Source organism: Spodoptera frugiperda, chromosome 24, assembly GCF_023101765.2.
Source record: "Spodoptera frugiperda isolate SF20-4 chromosome 24, AGI-APGP_CSIRO_Sfru_2.0, whole genome shotgun sequence".
Taxonomy (NCBI): Eukaryota; Metazoa; Arthropoda; class Insecta; order Lepidoptera; family Noctuidae; genus Spodoptera; species Spodoptera frugiperda.
Window position 1 is genome coordinate 3,033,321 of NC_064235.1, and position 25,203 is coordinate 3,058,523.

At 39.4% G+C, this 25,203-nt stretch overlaps 4 protein-coding genes across 11 annotated transcripts in view; 2 read left to right on the plus strand and 2 right to left on the minus strand.

The window, feature by feature from the left end:
* LOC118279014 (LIM domain-binding protein 2) overlaps window positions 1–23,931 on the minus strand; it is a 52,401-nt gene extending 28,470 nt beyond the window's left edge. The window contains exons 1-2 of one of the 2 annotated variants that reach the window (XM_050703653.1): window positions 23,578–23,931; window positions 7,036–7,427 (exon numbers count right to left, since the gene is read on the minus strand). In XM_050703653.1, the coding sequence (XP_050559610.1) occupies window positions 7,036–7,427; window positions 23,578–23,604 (419 nt within the window). In that variant the 5' untranslated portion in view covers window positions 23,605–23,931. Of the gene's footprint in view, window positions 1–7,035; window positions 7,428–23,453 lie in introns of both variants that reach the window. The other variant, XM_050703654.1, reaches the window with a different exon arrangement.
* LOC118278720 (alpha-centractin) overlaps window positions 1–25,203 on the plus strand; it is an 800,945-nt gene that overhangs the window by 590,770 nt on the left and 184,972 nt on the right. The gene's annotated exons all lie outside the window — the stretch shown is intronic.
* LOC118279032 (synaptic vesicular amine transporter) overlaps window positions 1–25,203 on the plus strand; it is a 418,685-nt gene that overhangs the window by 208,510 nt on the left and 184,972 nt on the right. The window lies entirely within an intron of this gene.
* The window catches only part of LOC118279015 (programmed cell death protein 4), a 102,783-nt gene that overhangs the window by 12,021 nt on the left and 65,559 nt on the right, over window positions 1–25,203 (minus strand). The gene's annotated exons all lie outside the window — the stretch shown is intronic.

Sequence of the window (25,203 nt, forward strand, 5' to 3'; positions counted from 1 at the left end):
GAATTCGAGAATGGTTTTGAATTCGTTTAAACGTTAAACGATGACAGTTAATGTCAAAACAGTTGTCAAATCGGCCATAAAGACGTGGAGCCTTTGCATACATTTGTTTAAATTTTTTTCTTTATAGATTAATTTATTTATTTGGAACAGTGATCTACGAACATGACCGTGACAATGAAAAGTTTATGAATTTTAAGATTACAGCGAATAATGCCAAAATCTTATCCAATAGTATCAGTTTTTAACATTTATATATTTTTGTATGATATAAGTCGGTAAACGAGCAAACGGATCACCCGATGGTAAGCAATCGCCGCCGCCCATGGACACTTGAAACACCAGAGGCGTTACAAGTGCGTTGCCGACCTTTTGGGGGATAGGAATTTAAGGGTCGTTGGGGAATCGGTAATAGGGAGGATCTAGTAAAACCGTTAGTTCAATCGAAAACAGCTGTGTTTATTAACCAAAAATTTTACTTTCGTCTTAGTAAAAACTTTTATCGAAAACATCCGTATTTTTTATCACCCAAAAAAAAATATTAATCTATAAATAAAAAACAACCCCCCATTCACCATTCACACACAGAAAAATAATAATTTTAAACAAAAAAATATATATTTAACCACCAAAAGTACCAAGACCGCAGCAACGCTAGGGGGTTGCGACCACCCCAGGCTCGCCACGTGCTCGCCACCCCAGTATACATACCTATATATATGTACAACTGTATACTTAAATATAGGTTAGCTTGTCTGTCACTGTGTGAAGTTGCTAACCACGTTTTTGAAGCTACTATAGGTATATGCCGTTGTTCTACTTCGGGGGGTCGGGTAGAAGTCTTGGTATTTTGTGGGTATGTACGTATTATTCCTATGGGGTTTTGCTAGTGTGTGAATCTTGGTCTAGTGGTTGTATTTAGGTAATTTTAATCTAGCTGAGAACATGGTATTCTCCTACGGATTGCTAAGTTTATGTATGGGCAAAAATTAAATACCTTGTGGTTTTCGTTTCAATAATTTTTTCGTCTGATATATCAAACTCTTGAGCTCTACAGTAGAGTAGATAACAGATTTTTATTTCAATGTCCGTCTTGTAGATTATTTTAAAATATTACACATGTATTTTTTATTTCCTTACGGTATATCCATTTGAAATATGGCATGAAAGCACTTCTAGGTATATTTTATTCGTAGAAATGACGTATTTGCGCCCATTCCTAAACTTCGATTCATTATCTTATATGACAAAATAAAAAAATACGTGTCTAATATTTTTTCATTACCTAACTGACAGACTAAATAGATTTTCAATTTTCATACCCCGTCATCATCCCATCTTTCTTCTACAAATAGTCAAAAAAGAAACATATAATACATTTTACGTATAATCTGGTAGTATATGTTATTTCATAAGATTTTCCTTATTATTCAGTAATTAACCAACATATTTGCCATTTAAAACTGGCCAAACACTACAACGAAACATACCACATATTCATTTTTAAATGCCAAATTCTTTTCAATAACTCCACCAAACTTGACTAACTAATCAACAAATGCATTTTCCTGAGTCGCCTTTTCAAGAGCCAATTCAAATGCATTTTTCAAGCGAATGCAGTATAATTAGAGGTCAACCCTAAGGGTAGGGAGTCAGTTGATTGATGGTCAAACAACGTGATGAAGGTCAAAGGGAGAGCCCTTGAACCGGGCATCGGAATGTGAGGCAAGCCCTAGACTTGTCTCTAGATTAGTCTAGTCCTTTTCTTTAGAAAAGGGGGGAGGATTTTTGTTGAATTGTTATATTTTGTATCTATGTTTGTAATTGTATATCTTTTAAGTTATAAGGTCTATTTTGGCTACATTTAAATGATTTTAAGGGTCTGTTTGTCAAATCCGGAATGATACAACGGCTTCACAGAAAACCGGCGTGAAACAACGCTTGCGTTGTCCCAACCCCCGATTCCCAAATAACCCTTAAATTCCTAACGCCCAAAAGGCTAGCAATGCACTTGTAACGCCTCTGGTGTATCGGGTGCCCATAGGTGGCGGTGATTGCTTACCATCAGGTGATCCGTCTACTCGTTTACGGGCTTATACCATAAAAAGCATCTGACATTCATCTATTTAACGAAAACAGTTAAAAACATAAAAAATATTAGCGCTAGACAAAAAAATAAGGCGTTTCATTTTATCAGAGGGCACTTTTTAGTAGGTATGGGCGACACACCTGACTAATGCTGCCCCCACCTTGAGCCACCTGCACACAGACTTTATCGATGCAACGCCGACTAAAGACAAATTTTCAAAAATGACTCACTAACTCTTTTGGTTTGAGTTTCTTCCGTACCTTACCTATCTCAGGTTGAGTTTTTTAACAGTACCCTTAGTATGAGTTTGCTTTATGTTTAAAGTAACTGAAATAAGAGTGCGTTCGGCGCTCTGATTGGTTAGTTTATTTAAGCCGGCCAGTCAGAGCGCCGAATGTAGTTTCTAGCTGTAGCGAGACGTCTTGATGGATACATGTAGGCTTTTCCAAAATTTGTGGCCATATTTTATTGGATTTATATCAAAATAAGAAAATGTTAATATTGAAATGACACACTGACTTGGATTTCAAAATGATTCTGGTTTAGAATCCTTTGGTTTCTAAACAACTTAAAAAAAGGAGTTACTCAGTTTGACATGTAAGCGATTATCTTGCTTTTGACTAAACCGATTTTGTTACAGTTTTCAGCATAATTTTTTCTTCAGACTTAGAAAATCTTTGCGATATAACCTGACTTAAAAAAGACATTTTATTCCACAACAACGCAGACAAAACCGCTGGCAGAAGCTAGTCCCTTCATAGAATAAAAACGGTAATACTACGTATGACTCACATATCAACAATTCGAACTTACGTTACCTCACATGTTTTTTTTTAATAAAAAAAATACCAGGTCGATATCCCACCGTCTTCGAGTTGGTACGTTCTGTATTTTTAACTCTTTATAAACAATCTCTATGGCTAACCTAGAAATTGGACGCCAATTTAAGACAGTTGGCAATGGACGAAACTCTGTACGATAAATATTTATTTTTAGTGATTAAAATCGTTGTTTTTAAATTTTCAACGAATCTCAACTAAATTATCTTTGCAAGAAACTCCATAATTTTATCAAAACGTAAATATTTTGTTGTTTTATTTTCGCGCTGAAACTACATGACTGAATTTAAAATCTAAAACATGTTTTTTGAGAGGGAAAAATCATTCAATGACTTCTACCGCCTTGGTTGAGGCGAGAGACAGCGTCAGACTGTTGCTGACTAAAAACCACCCCATTCCTACTCCTGCTTTAAGAAAACTCTATGGTTAAAGCTTACTTTTCTACTATCATGCTAATATTCCACAAAATTAATCGTAGTAAATATCTATTTTAAATACCACATTGATGAAGGTACCTATTTAAATGATATTAATAATTATTATATCACATTTTGATACTACCACAATAAGCCCAAAAAATATATTACCAAAAAAAAAACATGACACCCCGTCTCACTAAAAAAAAATTAAACTCCCACCAAAAAAAAAACAAAAAAATAAAATACAACCGAAAAAAAAAATATTCATTCGAATTTCGAATAATTTTGATCGTGGAGCGCGGCAGACGACACTCCAACGGAGTGGAGTTTCAATCTATGTACCAGCGACCAGTTGAGTTTGGACCCCGCGATAGTATCAGCCGCCGTAAAAGCGAGGATCAAGATGTGTTGGGCGCAGCGGTACCGATGTTATACTTAGGTACGTAAGTACGGGGTGGGCGAGTACCGATAGAAAATTTGGTTTTTGATTGTGTTAAATGTTGAATTAAAATATTGATGATTTATTTTAAAGTTAAAAATATAATTTTATTATAACTTTTGTGAGACATACTAAATTAAATATTATGTTATCGGCTTACTCACGTAACTGTTTGACGAGGAACTCGACTAATTTCAAGCAATGCTAGGGGCTCATATTCATGAGTACACACGCACGACGACGTACACACGACGCGGCGATTGTCGCCCTGCTCCTCATCAAACAGTTACGCAAGTAAACCGATAACATTATAATTAAGTTAAAAATAATTATTAATCTTATTCCGATTTTTGTGTTTTTTTTTAAAGATAGTTAAATTTATTTATGGATTCATTTGATCGTAGGTATTAAGCATCGACTATAGTACTATCTACAGAAGTAACAAGTGCTGTTGCCATTTTTTAAAGGAAACTCGAACGTACTGTCGATGCATCTAGTGTTATAGAGGGCTTAGTACAAGTTCGTTTTACATTTAACGAGATGAAAACGTTTGGCACATTGATAGGTTGGTTCATTCGCACTGGCCAATCACGCTCTCGTTTTATTTTCGTTCAACGTTAAACAAACACGTACTAAATGCATATGCAAGGAAAAAATAAAGATTGATTCAGTACAGAGACAGTAGCTATTGTCACATTAAGCTATATAGCTTCGAAAATTCCCATAACATATACCTAAGAAATACTACAAATGTATACAAAACACAAGAAAACTAATTAACCAATAACAAAAAAAAAATCATACCAAAAAATTAATAGAATATTTAATTAATTATAACTTATCTTACTATCCGTACTCCGACATAAGTACATGCTACATTCACCTACATTTATTCGAACGCACACAGACGCAGTTTTATGGCTCGAGTCGAGTCGCACGCACACATGCACGGCCACACCGACACGAGTATACGGCGAGGGCAACACACACACACACAGAGCATTTATTTTATTCTTATGAAGTAGGTATTTTTTGTGATTTTTATAATATATATTGTGTATGTATGTATCTATTGATAAAATATATGTATAGGACTTAACTTTAGGACTTGAATCGAGAATGGGGTTAGCAGTGGTATAATTATTGCGAATAAATTATATCAAAAACTACATAGCTGAGAATTTTAAAGATAATAAACTGAGCCGGGCACTAAACCTAAGACTCCATTACAGTCAGCATGTAACCACACTCAATTAAAGCATTCTTATAAAATTAGAAATCCTGCAAAACTCTCGGCATTGGAATCGAACCTAATTTCTTTTGGGCCCATTGTATTTAAGAAATTGTTTCGTTAACTTGTGATGGTAGAGTGGAAATACGTTCGTCGCCAACGCTATTCTTCGAGTGGGTGCCATAAGATCCGGCTTCGACTTACCAGGAGAGAGCAGCAGCGCTGTCTGATAAATCAGAAACTTTTAACCTGTGATCTCCAACCCACCTGCATATCCCCGAAGGGGTAGACAGAGGTGCACATTACGGCACCTAATGCCACTGTACAAAGTACTCCCACTTTTCACTATTTGTGTTATAAGTCCTATGTAATAGGGGGTAAGCCTATTGCCATATACTGAGCACAATTCCAGACTCCGTGCTACTACTGAGAAATCTTCGAAAAACCGTAAAACGCACAGCAATACTTCGCCCGACACGGATTTGATAAAATCGACGACCAGTGCTGGTGTAAGGGCCGCTGATACCCCGGGCGAAAATATTGTGGCGCTCAATTGAGGGAAGCAATATCAAGTGTTAGTTTTTTGCTGAAAAAATATGCATAGAGCACAGTTCTGAGGGTTTGCACCAGAAGAGGCAAGAGACTCCAACTTCAGACCTTGGCGCCCCCCAGAATTTATCGCCCTGGACCATCGCCCCATCACGCCCCCCTAACGCCGGCACTGCCAACGACGCCCATCGAAAATTAAATCCCCTAGCTTGACCAACTGGCCAAAAATGGAATATTCACATACAACATCACAATTGTAACAGCGAAAATCAAGTCACTACACCACGCAATCTTTTTGCGTAAGATCGGAAAGTATCGAGTGTCGCTTAGGTATGAACTTTGTGCTACTGATAAGCCGTCTGATAACAGATATAGACTGCTCCCAGACTTTACGGCCCGTGGCCTATTGTTTTCAAAATGGTATAACGTCATAACTGTGTGGGAGAGCCATGCTTCGGCACGAATGGGCCGGAGTGATACCACGGCCTCACAGAAAACCGACGTGAAACAACGCTTGCGTTGTGTGATTGAGGTTACCGGAGACCCAATTACTTTCCTTCCCAATCTTCTCATTCCCCGATTCCCCATCAATCCTTAAATTCCCAAACCCCAAAAGGCCGGCAACGTTCTTGTAATGCCTCTGGTGTATCGGATGTTCATGGGCGGCGGCGATTGCTTACCATCAGGTGATACGTCTTTACCGGCTTATACCATAAAAAAATAAATAACCACGTTTAGATGTTTATTTTTATGGGATACGGGGCAGCCGGATCACCTGATGGTAAGCAATCGGCGCCGCCCATGGATACTCGCAACACTAGAGGCGTTACAAGTGCGTTGTATCGTTATTAAGGAGTAAGTCAAAGTCAAATATTTTATTCCAATTAAACCATAAAAAGGTACTTTTGAAATGTCAACAAATAAAGAAATAAATAATAGTCTGTCAGTCTGTCCGTCAGTGAAGCTAGGTGCTCGTTCCAAAGTGTAGCTTCGAATGGAGAAGAACGAGAAAGAAACTCCATTCGTTACTCTTTTAAAAATACATTATTATGAATTGGAATTTCTCTGTAGATACGTTTTTGTTTTAAAGGTTAGGAAATATCGCTGGCGATAGACTATAATCTAACGCCATCGATCCATGGTGGATACTAGAAACAGTAGAAACTATTGAACGCCTACCACGATCCTTACAGACTTCTTTAGCTTCCATCACATTCATACATCTGATCATACAAGCATCTGGCCTTTGACAATACAGTTGACCGGTGTTCTGCCATTGGCCTACTAACTACTAACATCTTTCCGTAAGTTTAATTCCTGGGTTGGAAGTGTTTTTTCCCAATGTTGGTAGGTAAATATGATGATCTTAAACTCTCCATAAAAAGAATAGAATCTCTGATAAAAATGAAACACACGACGATTATGACATCTTAAGATCTAGCTTAAAAATAGTATGCATGAGATGAACTGACCTGTCAACAGGCGGCGGCAAGGGTGCCATCATATGCGGGTGTGGCGGCATAGGCGGATGTGGGGGGTGCGGGTGGAAGGGAGAGCCCGGGGGCGCAAACCCCGGCCCTGGGAAGTGTGGCTGTTGCGGGGGCCCCGGTGGAAACCCGCCGCCGGAGCCCGGCCGCGCCGAGGGCGAGCCGAAGGGACCGGGCGCCGCGTACGGCGGGCCCGCGAACCCCGGGCCGGGCGTCGATGGAGCCGGCGAGGCGGCGAACGCCGGCCCGGCCGGGGAGCCGGCTGGCGGCGCGAACGACGCGAATGGCGGCTCGCTATTGCCGCTCTTCCACGCCGCTGGCACGCCGCCGCCGGTCTCGTCCAGCGCCGGCACGCGCCGCTGCAGCCCCACCGACATCTGAGTACCAGGACAACATGTTACCTAAGGAGGTCGCGGTTCATTGTAAGAGACCCCGCAGATTTACAATTTCAAGTTGGCCGACTAAATCGCAGAGTATACGAATAGGTATAGTGACATATGCTAGCCCGCACATCTTGTCCAACTAAATCGTCCAACTAATTAATAGTAATAATTATAGTTGGCCAACTTACAATTGTATGTCTGCGGGGTCTCTTATTCTACAGCTAGAAAAAAAGACAATAAAATAGACAGACACAAAGTTACAGCTTTGTCCCATATAGATAGGTTTTGCAGGCGGCCGCTGCCGCAAATAGTGTTAAAATAAGTACATCGAAAAACTATCTTTAGGATGGCACCTATAACTAAAAAATAAATCTATTATTTTTGCACGACTGTCCTAATCCTATGGAGGGAATGATTGGCTATTTGTATTTCCGTTTTTGATAATTATAATAATCAGCGTAATTTAGTTTAATTTCGCTTTAAAGGTAATAAGTTTAGAAGAAGCTCGATTGGTTTCAAGTCAAGAGAGGAGCTCATAAATCATATTCGTGATAGCGCGAGACTGCTAAAAGACATTTTGTATCAGCTAACCACAGGTGACACAAAATTTGGGCATCAAACAAAACAAGTTCAGATATATAAGAAAGCACTGCTGCTCGGTCTCTGTCAAATGTGTAGTTCCTTTATGGTAAGCGTCCACAGGTCCGCATCGCACGCAACGGATTTTAGTTTGTCTTGTATAGAAACTCATACAACTGCGTCCACTGATCCGCATCGTACGGACCGCATCATCAGCAATGCCTATATGCGATGCGTACTGATGACGTCATACGGAATGCGTACGATGCGTGTGCCGGTCCGTGAGCCTAAGAAGCCGTAAGAAGCGTATCTAAGGGCAGTGGCAGTGACCAAGGTAGGTAGATCAATCAGAACCGGAAGTCTAACATTAAAAAAAAAATCCTCCAATTTTTTTTTTCTCTAAACTTCGCACATTACTGACAAGTCGATACAATCGTCGGCTCATGTCGAGTTTAATGAACTATTTCTATACAATCGTTACACAACTTGTGTGCAGCGGCGTACGCGCAGCTTACGTCATATACTCAGCAAATTGTATATTATTGCTAAATATAGAAAGTGTACAGTCTAATAAAATGTATTATTTTTCTATTTTTGTCTTATCACGGCTTTTAATTCTGTGACTGACGGGTTCTGACCACCCCCCTCTACTGGGGTCGATGTCTGCCTAGGTCGCGGGTGAGTTAAGCTTTAAATAGGGGTAGGAGTTGGAACGGGGAGGTTTTTAGTAATTAAGTCTTTGACTGCCAATAGAAAACTGTTGAAGGCAAGTCCTCCGCTAACGTCGGTCACCGGTGACCACCACGGCGTTCAATGTGTTAACATTCCTTCAGCCTCTCAACAGCCACAGACGACTTAACGGGTCCCCGTGGCTCCGTGTCAAAGCAGGAGTAGGAACGGGGTGGTGTTTAGTCAGTAAGAGTCTGACACTCCCTTTCGTCTCACCCAAAGCGGGAGAAGTCATTGGATGATATTCCCTCATCAAGAAAAAAATCACAACTGAAAAATTTGCTAACATTCAACTGACTGACTTATCAGTAGACATGCTTGCAAGAACTCGATTCGGTCAATTTGATGTTTCTGAGCTTTTATTTATAGTATAGCATAGGTATAAACTTTGTATCTTATTGTATAGATAGTAATTTTGTAGCAGTTCTTGTTACCGTTTTTAAGAGGAGAAAATGATACAATTCGAGCTTTGAGCGAGGCGCGAGGGAGTGACAGAATCTTACTGACTAAAAACCACCCCGTTCCTACTCCTGCTTTTCGAGCCGGAGCCTTGTAACCCGCTAAGCAGTCCGCAGCTCCGAAAGGGCTTATTGACTTACGACCGATACCATGATCAATCTTAAACCAAAATCTTTGGTACAGAGGGACTCTTCATCATGAGCAGCGTGCGCAGACGCGTCGAAGTCCCTCTGTGACTCGAAACTAGTAGAGCTTTTCTCCAATTAATGTACGTGAGTAAACCGTGATTTTCAGGTTAATTTAGTATGTCTCACGATAGTTATTTAAAAAAAATCTTTGGATCATTTCATTGAGAATTAACATTCAAAATGGATTTTAAATTCACAAATTTTGGATTGGTCAATGTAACACTTAATTTCCGTCAGTTATGTTATAAATCCCATGTAATATAGACAAACTTATTGCTGCCAAGTATTATCTCTAATATATAAAATTATCGTGTCACAGTTTTCGTTGGCATACTCCTCCGAAACGGCTTGACTGATTTTGATGTTTTTTTTTTGTGCTTATCCGGTATCTATGAGAATCGGCCAACATCTATTTTTCATCCCCCTAAATGTTAGGGGTAGTACAACCCTAATTTTTTTAATTTTCCGCGGACGAAATCGCGTGCAGAAGCTAGTTATTTTATAAATACAGACAAGATAGCTGCGTTAAATGGTAGAGGCCATTTCAATTCAATAACTAAGCCAAATGAATAATATCCTTTTAGCACCAAGATGTGTAAGACCTAGAAAAAACTGGTTAAATCCAGTTTCATTATAGGACCTTTAATTAGAACACTAATTAACTAGTTTAGAACTGTGGCTTCGCTTTTATAGACTAAGGGCTTGTCTCGATAACCTATCTGTAGACTTTCATACCAATTTGCACCTTATGGGCGGCGCTGATCGCTTACCATCAGCTAACAAAAGTCAAAGTCAAAATGATTTATTTCAAATAGACCTGGATGGCACTTGTGGACGTCAAAGCAAATATAATAGTATTAATAACGTCTGTCTGTCGGTCAGTTCTCTAGTTGCTCTATTTGCTTGTTCCAAAGTGTAAATTCCTATGGAGAAGAACGAGCAAGACACGTCTGCTCGTTTGGCCGACGTATTCAATAAAAAAACATGAATGGAGCTTTGACTCTATAGTTGATAGAGTATGGTATGGTGTAATAGAGACTGCCTGGTTGGCGCGGTGGCTGAACAACCGACTGCCGCGCAACGTGTAGCGTATTCAATTCCCGCACGAAACAACTCTTTGTGTGATCCACAAATTGTTGTTTCGGGTCTGGGTGTGATGTGTATGTGAACTTGTATGTTTGTAAACGCACCCACGACACAGGAGAAAATCCTTTGGCCAGCAGTGGCCACTAGGCTGTTGGTGTGATGAACTAAATTCCACTACTAAGAACTATTTACAAATTCATTGCTATTTAATTTGTCTAACCGAGGAATCGGTCCAGGGGCCTACTCCGGTTCTCGAATCCGAAGTTTCATTTAATCTTCGGCCGTAAGTTTTATTGATTTACTAATAGAATTACTTGAAATAAAGTTTTATTTTTAATTTCATATCAATACCTATTTATTTATTTTTATTTAATTCGTTCACGAAAGTTCGCAATAAATAGAATTGTAGGATGCAATCTGCGAAGATTTTTCGTTAGTTCGTTCGGTCATTGAATTAGAATAGGCCCCCTGAAACGCCAACCAATGAGGAATTTAACTAACAAAACTACCTAAAAACGTGGCTAGAACTACCCTAAACACCTCTGCCTACCTTCTAGGACAAAAAACACCGTAAACTTATCGCCGTATCTGACTGTACACAGGCCGATCTTATTTCCGTGTCGGTGGAAACAGGTTTGGATGAACAACCTGTCGCTACCTGTTTTCTGTCCATTATATTTACTTCTATCCCTTACGCTATTCTGGTAGCCTGGTACTTTTTACAGTAAATGAGGATTAGTAACTGGCGCACTCAGAGTAATTTAATGATTACTTAAACCATTCCTTAATAACGATTTTGTATCGAAAACAATTGCTAAGGGCTGGGTTAAGTAACCATTAAATGACACTGAGTGCGGCGGTAAGACTATAAGATTTACTGAGGTCGAAAAAAAAAACTGTTATGTTTGGATGCGTTTGGCTTCCACCAATCATATTCACTGTACACATAGCTTTGCACTGGTGGAAACGGACTCAGCATTTTTTTTTATTAGGAAAAATGCGTGCTATAGATGGCTTCCCTACTATCGATACATCGCATACTCGTGCTGCGCATCTTCCTCGCACAGCAACATAGCTTAGTATCGGTGGAAATAGTCACATAGTTATTACATCTTCTCAGCATAGCTACATAGCACATCCCTGGTGAAAAGCGCCCTTAATGATGAGATGATGCATTTAATAGAACTGTCAGCTAGTATTTACATTTTTTCTATATTATTGTGAACTATAAATGGCGCGTGTAAACAAAGTAAGTACACTATCTTATCTCATTCGTCCTATCTATCAAACATTGATTGACGAATGCGTTGTCAGCAATCAACTAATTTTCTAATTAATCAATGGATAACATAATAATATCATACTAACATAAGTGTGGGAGAGCCATGCTTCGGCACGAATGGGCCGGCTCGACCGGAGTGATACCACGGCCTCACAGAAAACCGTCGTGAAACAACGCTTGCTTTGTGTTTCGTTGTGTAAGTGAGGTTACCGGAGGCCCAATTACTCAATATTCCCAATCCCCGATTCCCTAACAACCCTTAAATACCTAACCCCAAAAGACTGGCAACGCGCTTGTAAAGCCTCTGGTGTTTCAGGTGTCCATGGGGCCGATTGCTTACCGATTGAGCCGTCTACTCGTTTACCGGCTTACTCCATAAAAAAACTAACTAAAGCCAACAAGAGTCATCATCATCAACAGACCGTGTCTCCGTTGCAGTCCACAGCTGGACTATGGGCTTCGTCTACTTAAGAGAGTTTGGTATAATCTTACTTGCATAGTGGTGCGTGGTTTAAAAGTTTTAGGTTAATAGAAGTCGCAGGTATCCACGATAGATGCAGGTCGCATACAACCGACCTATCTGGAAGTCATTGGAGGGGGCTAAGCAGAGAAGCATCCCTAAGGCACACTAGGCAAGTGCCTAGGACGCTAGGTTACAGAAGGAGCGCCTTGAGACGCGTGTGCCTAGTTGCCCAAGCAGTGATTAGAGACACCTATAAGGTGTTTGCCTAGGACGCTCTCTAGGTAAACCTAGAGCCTATGTAAGCCATCAGACCACCACAGATGGGGCCTAGTAGGGCTGAAGCCTGATCCGCAGCTGCGGACTACCTAGCGGGTTTACAGGACCTCCGGGCGGCGACGGGGTGGTTTTTAGTCAGTAAGAGTCTGACACTCCCTCTCGCCTCGCCCAGGGCGGGAGAAGTCATTGGATGATTTTCCCCCCTTAAAAAAAGGGCCTATGTAAGACACTGAACGTCTTGTAGTGATATTCTGAGGCAGAATTGAATACACCGCGTTTGCATTTCTGAAATTAACTACGTAACATCGAGCGTCAAGCAACAATCTTATTGAAAACTGAGATAGTGATCACAATAATTGTTCCGATAAGATAACATGCATTTTATAACAATTTTATTATCAAAAACATCGGAATTCACGTTTGAATTAAGTTTTTCTTTTGACAATAATGGGTATAGGTACTTATTTTGTATGTTTTCCCCCCGACATTATTACTTGGTCCTTCCAGGGATGACGCGGATGAAAGCGCCCTTAAAGCATTCATGATAAAAGCCTAACACATAACTAAATTTTGGAGGCAGAAGTTCCCTTATAATAAAAGCGCACAAACTGCCACACTCAGAGACATTTGATGATTACTTAAACTATTCCTTAGTAACGATTTTGTTCTGAAAACAAATGTAAAGGACTGGGTTAAGTAACCATTAAATGTTTCTGAATACAGCGGTAAAACAGATTCCCATTTGCCTTTTTTTTAAGAGGGAGAATCATCCACTGACTTCTCCCGTCTATAAAGGAAGAATCAGGCTCTTACTGACTAAAAACCACCCCGTTCCTACTCCTACCCTTCGAACCGGAGCCCCGGTAAACCCGCTAGGTAGTCCGCAGCTCCGGATCATTCTAATAGAGCTACATGATCAGCAAAGCACTCGTGATACCTCTGGTATTGCAATGGGACAAGCCCGCCACAACCTCCCACACTGCTGCAACTCCTGTAAGCCAGGATCTACAGTAGATACAACCATGAAAACACCGGAACATTGAAGTCCGGCGCGTCTCAGGGACATGAATGACTGTCTTGGATCCCGCAATGAAATTAATCAGAAGATATTATTAGAGGAGAAGAAAAAGAAATGGTATTGCAAGTGGACTTAGGCTACGGTGCCCGTTTACAATCAGGCGGTTCATATCTGACACCTTTTTTTTTTGAGGGGGAAAATCATCCAATGACTTCTCCCGCCTTGGGCGAGGCGAGAGGGACTGTCAGACTCTTACTGACTAAAAACCACCCCATTCCTACTCCTGCCCTTCGACCCGGAGCCCCGGTAAACCCGCTAGGTAGTCCGCAGCTCCGGATTAAAGCCCAAATATTTGGCAACAATTTACAAAGCAGGCACAAGAAACCAGGACTGTACAATTAAAATACCAGGAGTGCATACACAGTAGGCGATCGCACCGAGGATCAGAACAGTGCCAAATGATTGAGAATTTCAGCGCTATATTTATACGCGAACTTTCAACACGTCCACAGGTGCATTCTGTTCGACATATTGACTTTAAAGAGAACTACAATTTGTTAATGTTATACAATAAGAGGAACTGGGGCTTTTATTCAACTAATTGGCACCACTCCTACTCTTAACGTGGGTATCTGAGATGATGATTATGATTTGCCAGACGGGAAGTGAAAAAAAAAAGATAAATATCATCATCATCATCAACAGCCTATAAGTGGCCACTGCTGACCAAAGCCTCTTCTCACATGAAGAAGGTTTGAGCATTAATCACCACGCTTGCTCAATGCGGGTTGGCGATTTCAAACTTATAGGTAATTAGAAATTATAAGCCCATAAATTATAAACATGAATTTGGTAAATTAAACTGTGGTCTCTAAACTCCAACCTCCTAAACTCTAATCTCCTCAATTGTGGGGATTATCGCAAACGAGTTGACGATGAGAAAATAATGAATATCTCTAATTTTATTATAACTTTCGTGAGACATACTAAAATAATTATTATGTTATCGGCTTACTCACGTAACTGTTTGACGAAACTCGAGTCGCCAATAGCAGCGCGACAATCGCCACGTCACGCCAATGCTGCTCATGAATATGAACCTCTAGCATGGCTTGAAACTAGTCGAGTTTCTCGTCAAACAGTTACGTGAGTAAACCGATAACACAATAATTAATACATTATCTACTTTTTTTAAAGGGTGTATTTTTTTCAATAAAAATATGCTTAAAGCACATCTCAGAGACTAATGCCCGAACACTCAAACGCTACTCAACTTTAAGACGCTCTCAAATGTAGTTCTGTCACTATCATATCTTTATAAAATGACAGAGATAGCACGATATTTAAGTACAACTTAAAATTGAGTAGCGTTTGAGTATTCGGGCGTAAAGTTCTTAATACTAAAGTACCAGGGCATCATAAGACAATAAGAACTATACCAGTTGAAGGTCGCACGCACATTGAGTCATTCCGCTACCTGCTCTTAAAAAAACAGCTATGTCCCGTCAGATATTTATCATTTGAACACGGCGTTGCATTGGGCAAAGTTTTGTAAAAAAAGGATTTAGACACTAAACGTGGAAGTTATTTTCGGGTATCGATTTCGATTCAATTGGAAATCGGTTAGTAATTTTAGATGGCGTCTTTTTCCTCCTTATATTGTTGGGCCTACATTTTTTTTAAGATGGGAAATTCACCCATTGGATTCCCTCGCTTTAGGCGAGGCGAGAGGAGTGTCAGACTCTTACTGACTAAAAACCACCCCGTACTCCTGGTTTTCAAGCCGGTAAATATTACATAGTATTGTACTATATTTTGGGGTTCCGTACTATATTATGTATTCTGTTGCAAAAATATATAGTACGCAAAAACACTGTATGCCCGTTTCCACTGATACTAAGCTCGAGTATGCGATGTATCGATAGTAGGGAAGCCATCCGTAGCACACATCTTTCCATATAAAAAAGTAGCTTAGCTGAGTCCGTTTCCACCAGTGGTATGCTATATGTACCAATGAATATGATTGGTGGAAGCCAAACGCATCCACAGCAACGTAGCATAGCACATCTCTGGTGGAAAAGCACCACAACCCTTCGAACTATCAACTGGATAGCAATAGATAGATGGCTATTACACCTATTATAACTGACTGGTGAAAAAGTATGTTCTATTATGTTATCGGGTTACTCACGTAACTGTTTGACGAAGAACTCGACTAGTTTCAAGCCATGCTAGAGGCTCATATTCATGAGCAGCATTCCGCGAAACACGACGCGGCGATTGTCGCGCTGCTACTGAGTTCTTCGTCAAACAGTTACGTGAGTAAGCAGATAACATAATAATTAATTTAGTATGTCTCACGAAAGTTACAATAAAGGTATGTTTTACACTAAATTAATTACGTTTTGAAGTACTAATTCAGTTGCAAATCCGTGGATAAAACTGCGCAACACAAATGTAAGCAGATAAGTTTAGTAGTATTTGTACCATTTTTCCTTATTTGGGGGGGTACTTGTAAAACGTTACGATAAGGAACTAAGTTACCTATTGGAACCATACTATATTAAGTGTGGGAGAGCCATACTTCGGCACGAATGGGCCGGCTCGACCGGAGTGATACCACGGCCGAGCGGAAAACCGACGTGAAACAACGCTTGCGTTGTTTCATTGTGTCAGTGAGGTTACCGGTGGTCCAATTACAACCCCTATTACATGGGACTTGTAACACAAATGGTGAAAAGTGTGTGTACATTGTATAGCGGCATTACGTGCCGTAACATGCACCTCTGCCTACCCCTTCGGGGATAAAAGGCGTGACGTTGCTTGTAGCTCGGAATATCACGTGATATTCCAAACTCTTAAAAACAGAATAATACATTTTTCCCTCTGGTTCGATTCCCGAATTGACCAAAGTCTTTTGGAAACTTGCAAGTTCATCTTACAATTTTTTTATAGTACTTTCAATAGGTTTTTAATAGGCTACCTATTAAATGCTTAATCAATTTAAAGAAAAGTTATCAAATAAAGTATTTTGATTAAATTAATTAAATAGCGGTTGAGTAAAAAGAAATGATGATTGCTTATAAATTAATTACTCCGATTGGATGATTATAAAAATATAATATAACATGATATCAAAGGATTTTTATTACAAGGGAGAACTAGGCAGATACTTTTGATAAAATTATTCTAACTAACTATTCAACTAATACCTGTTATAAATGCAAAATAAGTTTGTATGTATGTTTGTTACTCAATCACGTCAAAACGGCTGAAGGGATCGGGATGAACTTTGGAACAGGGGTAGATTACGGTCGTTTTTTATATGGAAAGATGCGTGTTATGGATGGCTTCCCTACTATCGTTACATCGCATACTAGAGCTGCGCATCTTCCTCGCACAGCTACATAGCCTAGTATCAGTGGAAACGGTCATATAGTTTCACAGCTTAGCTATTACATCTACGTATCACAGCTACATAGCACATCTCTGATTGAAAAACACCCATAGCATTGTATAACAGTATACTGTATGACCACTTTACTCTCTGTCCGTCCATTCAGGAATAAAAAGGCGTAATGTTACAGTGAATTAGACGGACAATCTCGTTGTTACATCATCGCAGTCACCAGACAAGTAAGACCGACCATTGACCGAAGTTGGAAGCAAATTATTACAGCCAAAAAACAAGAACCTAGTATTTTCGAAATTACCTATAATTAGGTAGGTTATGTACTAATTTGAAACCTAAAATTGTCTTCTGAGGTCATAGTAAAGTAATATCACGCATAGGATTTGTTTATGAAGTCTAGTAGTAACTAAAGCCTTTTAAGAAACTGGCTTTGATTGAAAAAGTAGCCTTTTTAAGGGGGTAAAATCATTTAACGACTTCTCTCGCCTTGGGCGAGGTGAGAGGGAGTATCAGACTCTTACTAATTCAAAAACCACCCCGTTCCTACTCCTGCTTTTCGAGCCGAAGCCCCGGTAACTTAGTCAGTCCGCAGCTTCGTGTCGGCAGAAAGTAACTTATGTGTTATTCCAGACCATAATCTACCCCTGTTCCAAACATCCCGATCCCTTCAGCCGTTTTGACGTGATTGAGTAACAAACATACACTCAAACTTTCGCATTTATTTATAATATTAGTAAGATTTATTTAATTGCAAGATCTAATCCCAAGAAAGTTGTTCATGTCCCTGATCATTTTTATCGTACGCAAACGCGGGCGCAACCGCTGGTAGATGCTAGTCAATAGATATCACTACAGAAGAAAAAAGGGAGATTTAGTTGAGTACATCGTCACGCCTTTATCCCCGAAGGGGTAGGCAGAGGTGCACATTACGGCACGTAATGCCGCTATACAATCTACACGCACTTTTCACAATTTATGTTGTAAGTCCCATGTAATAGGTTGTGAGCCTATTGCCATATACCGGGCACATTTCCAGATTCCGTGCTACTGCTGAGAAGTTTTCCAATAAAAGCCCAGCAATACTTCGCCCGACCCGGGAATCTAACTGAGACTCCTTGCCCGGCAGTCGCATTTGCAATCACTCGACCAACGAGGCAGTCAAGGCGAGATTTAGTTGAATGCTAAAAATAATTCGCCAATGATCAAACCAGTGTTATACCGACAAACAAATTAGTTTTCGTAACAGCAATGCGCGAACTCAGTAAAATCCAGTTTATAGGTTACCTAAGCACTCGCCGACGTTCCAGTTTTTTTTTTTACTGACTAAACGAATTATTTGCTTGTATTCAATTCTACGTAATTTCATTCGGTGTTTCGAGCTCAAAATTTATTTAATTATTATTTAGAACCGCTTAAAAATGGCAGTCTTTTTTTTTATTCAATGTCTTCTCCCGCCTTGGGCGAGGCGAGAGGGAGTGTCAGACTCTTACTGACTAAACACCACCCCGTTACTACTCCTGCTTTTCGAGCCGGAGCCACGGTAAACCCGCTCCGGAAGAAATTACAGTCTGGAATACATTTGATACTAGTTACTCCTTTTCTTTGAGCCTTCCAAAACTACTCTTTGGGGTTCAGAACTACGGACTACCTAGCGTTATTATTTGTTTGGTTATTTGAAAATTTTAGTAACTAGTAGTACGGAGTCTGGAAATCTGCCCCGTATATGGCAATAGGCCCAACACCAAACATAAATTGTGAAAAGTGGATGTACATTGTACAGTGGCATTACGTGTCATAATGTGCACCTCTGCGTACACCTTCGGGGATAAATGGCGTGATGATATGATGATGATAACAACTCATATGTTAAGCGTCTCATATAATAAAGGACCAAGACACAGTAACAAATTAAAACTTAACAAATCTTGATGCGTTTTCATACAATTATCAATATCCCGAGTCCTTTAACCAATTCTAGCACTTAAACCTTTGCGAATAAAGTTCACATCTCAATACAAGAGCTGCAACGACTTAAATTAAGCTGAACAAGTATGCATTAGGCAGTATAATAACGCATGGGAACTGACAATTGGGTTTGTTTCAACAATCAATTGCTGTATGGCAATAACACGGTGAAAAGTTTATAAACATCGGCGTAAACTGCACAGAAAACAGTATAACAGTATTAACAGTCACAATATACCTAAACTAGCTACTTCCGCGCGGTTTCACCCGCTCCGCTCGGCTCCTATTGGTCATAGCGTGATGTTTTATAGCCTATAGCCTTCCTCGATAAATGCACTATCCAACACAAAAATAATTATTCAATTCGGACCAGTAGTTCCGGAGATTAGCGGGTTCAAACAAACAAACTCTTCAGCTTTATAATATTAGTATAGATTAGTGAACTACTAAATTAGAGACTGCCTGGTCGGTCGAGTGGTCTAGGGTTCCCGGGTCGGGCAAAGTATTACGGCGCCTTAAAGAGCCATCAGACCACCACAGATGGGGCCCAGTAGGGCTGACGTCAGATCCGGAGCTGCGGACTACCTAGCGGGTTTACCGAGGCTCGTGAAAAGGAGAAGTAGAAACGGGGTGGTTTTTAGTTAGTAAGAGTTTGACACTCCTTCTCGCCTCGCCCAGGGTGAGAAAGAGGGAGTTTCCCCCCCTTAAAAAAACAGTAGCACGGAGTCTGGAATTGTGTCTAGTGTATGCCAATAGGCGGACCCCCTGTTACATGGGACTTATACCACAAATGGTGAAAAGTTGGTGTACATTGTACAGTGGCATGACGTGCACCTCTGCCTACCAGTTCGGAGATAAAAAAGCGTGACGATACGATATACTAAATAGTCAGCGTACGTGTGTCACTGGACAGTGAACCTCGCTACCATCAGTTGACTGGACAATCTCTACACTACACGAGTCACTGTTTACATGTCGACATTAGCTCATGACGATACCAGCGTACGTGTGTCACTGGACAGTGAACCTCACAACTATTATATCTACACGTTTACGACAATCCACAGGGCCTATTTGACCTCAACCCACTTGGCCGAAGACCCTTAGAATGAATGAAACAATGATGGGAAAGAGATAGGTAGGTACCTACCTACATTTTCCTTACCTCTTGATTCTAATCTTAAGCCAATTGCTATCAAAGTTTTTAATATCAAATATGCTAAACATGGAATCTAGAATTCAATACTGAGATTGAAAATTTGTATTTTTTAACATGGTAAACTAAAATTATCTGTATTTGGTCGGTGTCTGAAATTATACGGTGCGTGTGGGAATTCCTATGCTTAGTGTTTGTTGTTCTTTTACGCAAAAACTACTGAGCAGAACTGCATGAAATGTGGCACGAAGATAGATTATAGTCTGGAATAGCACAAATGCTACTTTTTATACTAAGAACCCTGGTACAGTTACTGGCAGAAGCTAGCTTTTTTACGGGGTAAACGAGCAGACGGATCACTTGATGGTTACCAATCGCCGCCGCCCATGGACACCTAAACACTAGACGCGTTACAAATGCGTTGCCAGCCTTTAGAGGATAAGAATTTCAAGATTGTTATTTATTATTCGAGAATTGAGAAAATTGACGATGGGTTATTGGGCCTTCGGTAACCTCACTCACACGACTAAACACAACAACACAACGCAAGCGTTGATTCACGTCGGGTTTTCTATGAGGCCGTGGTATTACTGCGGATATAACTTAACTAGCGAATAAGTATTTGGCATATTATAATAACTACATTTCTGTCTACCTCAAGTACTGAATAACAGTCGTAACGTCTTGAATAACATTACGTACCTATCTAGTAAGTTCAGTCTCTTATGTACGCGTACCTAACTATGGGGTCAATAATCTGAATGATGCAAGAGTTACATTGCATTGATTAGTTATAATATTGCAAGTACAATCAACGGAACATATTTTAATCATCGTTGGGGTAGACAGAGGTCCACATATATAATGTAACAGATACTTTTCGCTATTTATGTTATGAGTCCAATATAAGGGTGATTTTTCCACCAGAGATGTGCTATGCTACGTTCCTGTGGATGCGTTTGGCTTCCACCAATCATATTCATTGGTACACATTGGGGCAGGGTTCATAATTGTGACTAAATACTGTATTTTCCAACGCCTGTGTACATTATGGATGCACTAAATACTTGAATACATAGCTTAGCACTGGTGGAAACGGAATCAGCTTAGCTATGTTTTTATATGGAAAGATGCGTACTATGGATGGCTTCTCTACTATCGATACATCGTATACTCGAGCTGCGCATCTTTCTCGCACAGCTACATAACTTAGTATCAGTGGAAACAGTCACATAGTTTCACAGCTTAGCTATTACATCGTATTCGTAGCATAGATACATAGTACACATCTGTTCGAAAAACAACTAATAGGGGGTAAATCTATCGCCATATACAGACTCCTTGCTATTACTGAGAAATTTTCGAAAGATCGGACAACCCCAATGGCTCTGTCGATTCGGAACCCTTTGCTAGGCAGTCGTATCAGCAACCACTCGACCAGCGAATTTGTGTGTACAATCTGAAGTTCATGTAACATCACGCCATTTATTGCAAGGATAACAGAATTACCTTGTTTGGTCAATTCGCAGTTTCGCTATTGTCGTATAAGAGCTGTTTTGGATCTGGACTATATATAGAAAATAGAAACTGAGGTTTTACAGGGCTTTCTGTTAAACCTAAACGTCCTAGATCTCTTATTTTTAATTTGAGTTCTAAGGTGGTCGGAGCTGCGGACTACCTCGCGGGTTTACCGGGGCTCCAGCTCGAAAAGCAGGAGTAGGAACGGGGTTGTTTTTAGTCAGTAAGAGTCTAACACTCCCTCTCGCCTCGCCCAAGGCGAGAGAAGTCATTGGACGATTATTCCTCCTTAAAATAAAGGTAGTTTAGTCAAAAACCTGGTTCGATCGCTAAGATTTTGGAGTAGGTTTTAACTACGATACATATCTAATCAATTTGAAAAACGAGGATATTATGAAAAACCCTCTTAAGTAGAGGAGGCTCACAGTCAAGTCAAGAATGTCATCAAATCAATAAATTAATATGAGTTTTTTATTATAACTCGTGAGACATGCCAAAATAAGCAACGCGACAATCGCCGCGTCGTGTGTCGAGAATGCTGCTCATGAATATAAGCCTCTAGCATGGCTTGAAACTAGTTGAGTTCTTCGTCAAACAGTTACGTGAGTAAGCCGATAACATAATAACTAATATGGGATTATTTTAACGTAATGTTAAATCGTAACTATGTATTTTTAGGTAACTTCAATACTATTATTACATGGGATTCCTAAATCAATTACTTCTAGCGTAAGTTTCTGCCTAATCTTCGAAATTTTAAAGTCGTGATGATATTTATTTTAGCTAAAGCTTTTTCTATGTGTTTATTATTTCCAAATGTAGTGTGAATTCGATTACTGATTCTTGTTATTATTTTAATATTTCGATACCAGAATTAAGTTTAAAAAACCATTTCATTAATACATGGACCACATAAATGACGAAAATACTCCTGCTTACCACATTATGGGAAAGACTACTTGATTATAAAAATAAGAATGAATAAGGTTCTGATTCACAATGCCTAATTTTAGTTCGTTAATCTGACAAAAATACCAAAATAAGACACTAACGTACGGGAAAATACGTCAATTTATCCGTCAGTTAAACTAGCAGTCACTTTATCAGAGACATTAGGCCCTAAATTAAAGTCTAAAGTTCAATGTCAAGGACTAAAAAGTACTAGGCTCACATAAGACCAGAGAAGTTTCATTGGCAATACTTAGTTGGTCTACCCAATTCTACATTTGAAACGCTTTTCGTAAACCATACACATTCAAATGTTTGATTACACGTAAATATTGTATTTTTTTGTTATTTCTAAATGTAAATTCTGTGAGAAAAGTTCTAAATAACGTAATAGAAGGACTAACGAACCGGTATCTCTGCTTACACCATTGATATTGGACGAAATAGTGCGTTACGCGAAGCCTACCATAAATTTACCGTAAGTATTCTTTCCCGTAACTAATTTGGATTAAATTGTGGTAAAAATCGTTTGTTTTCATTAGCTTAAGAGGTTTTTTAGCTCGATTATGTGAGAAAAGTATCTACATACTAGGTAATTTGGTATAAATTCCAATTGCAAAATACTAAACACATATAAACGCATACAAGTTTATTCTAAACTTCTGATAAACCCCGAAGTTAGCCGAGAACGAAAAAAAAAACAAAGTTTGTTTTCGAAAAAAGAAAAACAACAACTCGATATCGAACGAATCGATTTTTTTGTGTTTATTTATCAAAAACGCGTGTAGGAACTCGGACGCTAGTACTAGGCGTTTATAACCTATAAGACTATCGATTCCTAAGCATTCCCTCCAAAAAAACGCGTCGTACAAAAAAGGGGTTACGAGGGACCTGCTTCGGTATAAAAAAACACTGAGTACACGAGGGACAGACCTCCGTACCTCCGTTTTTGATCAGCGGCAGCCGCCCCACTCGGATAATACCTTCTTGGATTGGGGCGAGCTACCCCGCATTTCTGCTCTCAAACAACAGTAATAACACTAGAGCCAGTCGCTCTGCACTTACAATGTTCCTTGTGCTTTTCTTCCTCATACGATCATAGCACGCCTTTTATACATTTACCTATTTTAATACACTACACTGACTGACACAAGCATCCTCACTTGCACGGACATTTGAGTTTTTTTTTTTACGGGAGCGTTGTCGCGTGCTTTCGCCGGCCGGTAAACAATGCTCACGGTTTCACACTGCACTAAAACTATACTAAATGTTTAATTAACGTTATTATTTACATTATTTCACTGAATAATTGCGTGTAATGTTGTGTTCGGTACATCATAATCGCGAAGCGTGCCGCGTTTATGTATTTGTGGCAGGTACGCGCGGTATGTGTCGCTCGATCGCACTGGTTTTTCGTTCGCCCTCGGAGGGGTCGGTACGCCGCCGCGGGGGGAGCGTCTGTTTTACCGACGCGCAGTATTTCTGGCCTGTTTTATCTACATTTAGAACGGACAGGTGGCGCGGTTTGGGGTTCTGTGTGGAGTCAGCGCTTGAAGCGATTTATGTTTTCTGTTTGAAGCGGTGTAGCTTGTTTATTTATTTAAGTTTAGTAAAATGCATTTAGAATTGTTATAACTTAATTAATCATAATATACGTTTTAACTTTTAGGGCTTATTCAATGACGTAATTACAAGCCTTATTTTCATCTTGTCTTTCTTTCTAAAATGTACAACTAAACTATATAAGGAAAACTAAATAAGCTTAGTAAAGTTTAACTTTAGTTTGTTATTACTAAAAAAAAAGGATTTCGCTCAACACAAATTGTGAAAACATAAATATGAGACTATTATCCTTTGCCAGTTCAAAACAAGTTAAATGTTTCTTTATTTTTCACCTAAATTCTTTAAAAAAATGCTCCCTGATGACTTTATCTTACAAATTAAGTATGATACGTTTTCAATTAATAAATGAAACAAAGAAACGTCATAAAGAATCTAATTCACTTTTCCACAAAAAACACAACATCCACCCAAACAACATAACCCATTTTATCCACAGTCGGCTAAAAATAAAGCGCTTCATCAACTCGAAGGTCAAACACCGACGATGCGGTTGTCATAAAGAGTAAAATAAAAAATGATAACTTTTTTTATACTAACTAAAACACCTGAGTTCACTTGTTTTGTGGTTTGAGAATTTAAATTGATTATATCCTGTTGACTTTGAGCTGCAAAAATGTTAAATAAATACTTTATTAAGCGATTTGAGCGAGTTAGTTCTAACGTATATGTATAGATGGAGTTATTAATTGATTTTCTGTTTTACTCTTAACTTTGATATGCGAAAGTTTTTAATGGCATTTACGAAAATTATTTTAGATGAAGTTTAGCTTGTAATGAGATAATATGGTCGAGATTGACCTTAATTTCAATGTTTCTAACTGCAGTTTTTCAATAAAAGGGTCGAATTTTGATCTTGTCACTTTGGTCGAGTGGTGGCAAGTGGGACTGCCAAACAACTGGCGTTGGGTTCTATAGCGGGATCAGACAAAGTGTTATTGTTGTATATTTTTTATGAAGGAGTGCGGTACCGATGTGTTGGGCCGGCTTAATCAGATAAAAAGCTTAGAAATTGTTAATTAATTTTATAATGTTTTTATAATTTGTATTTGTTTAAAGCTTTAAACGTTT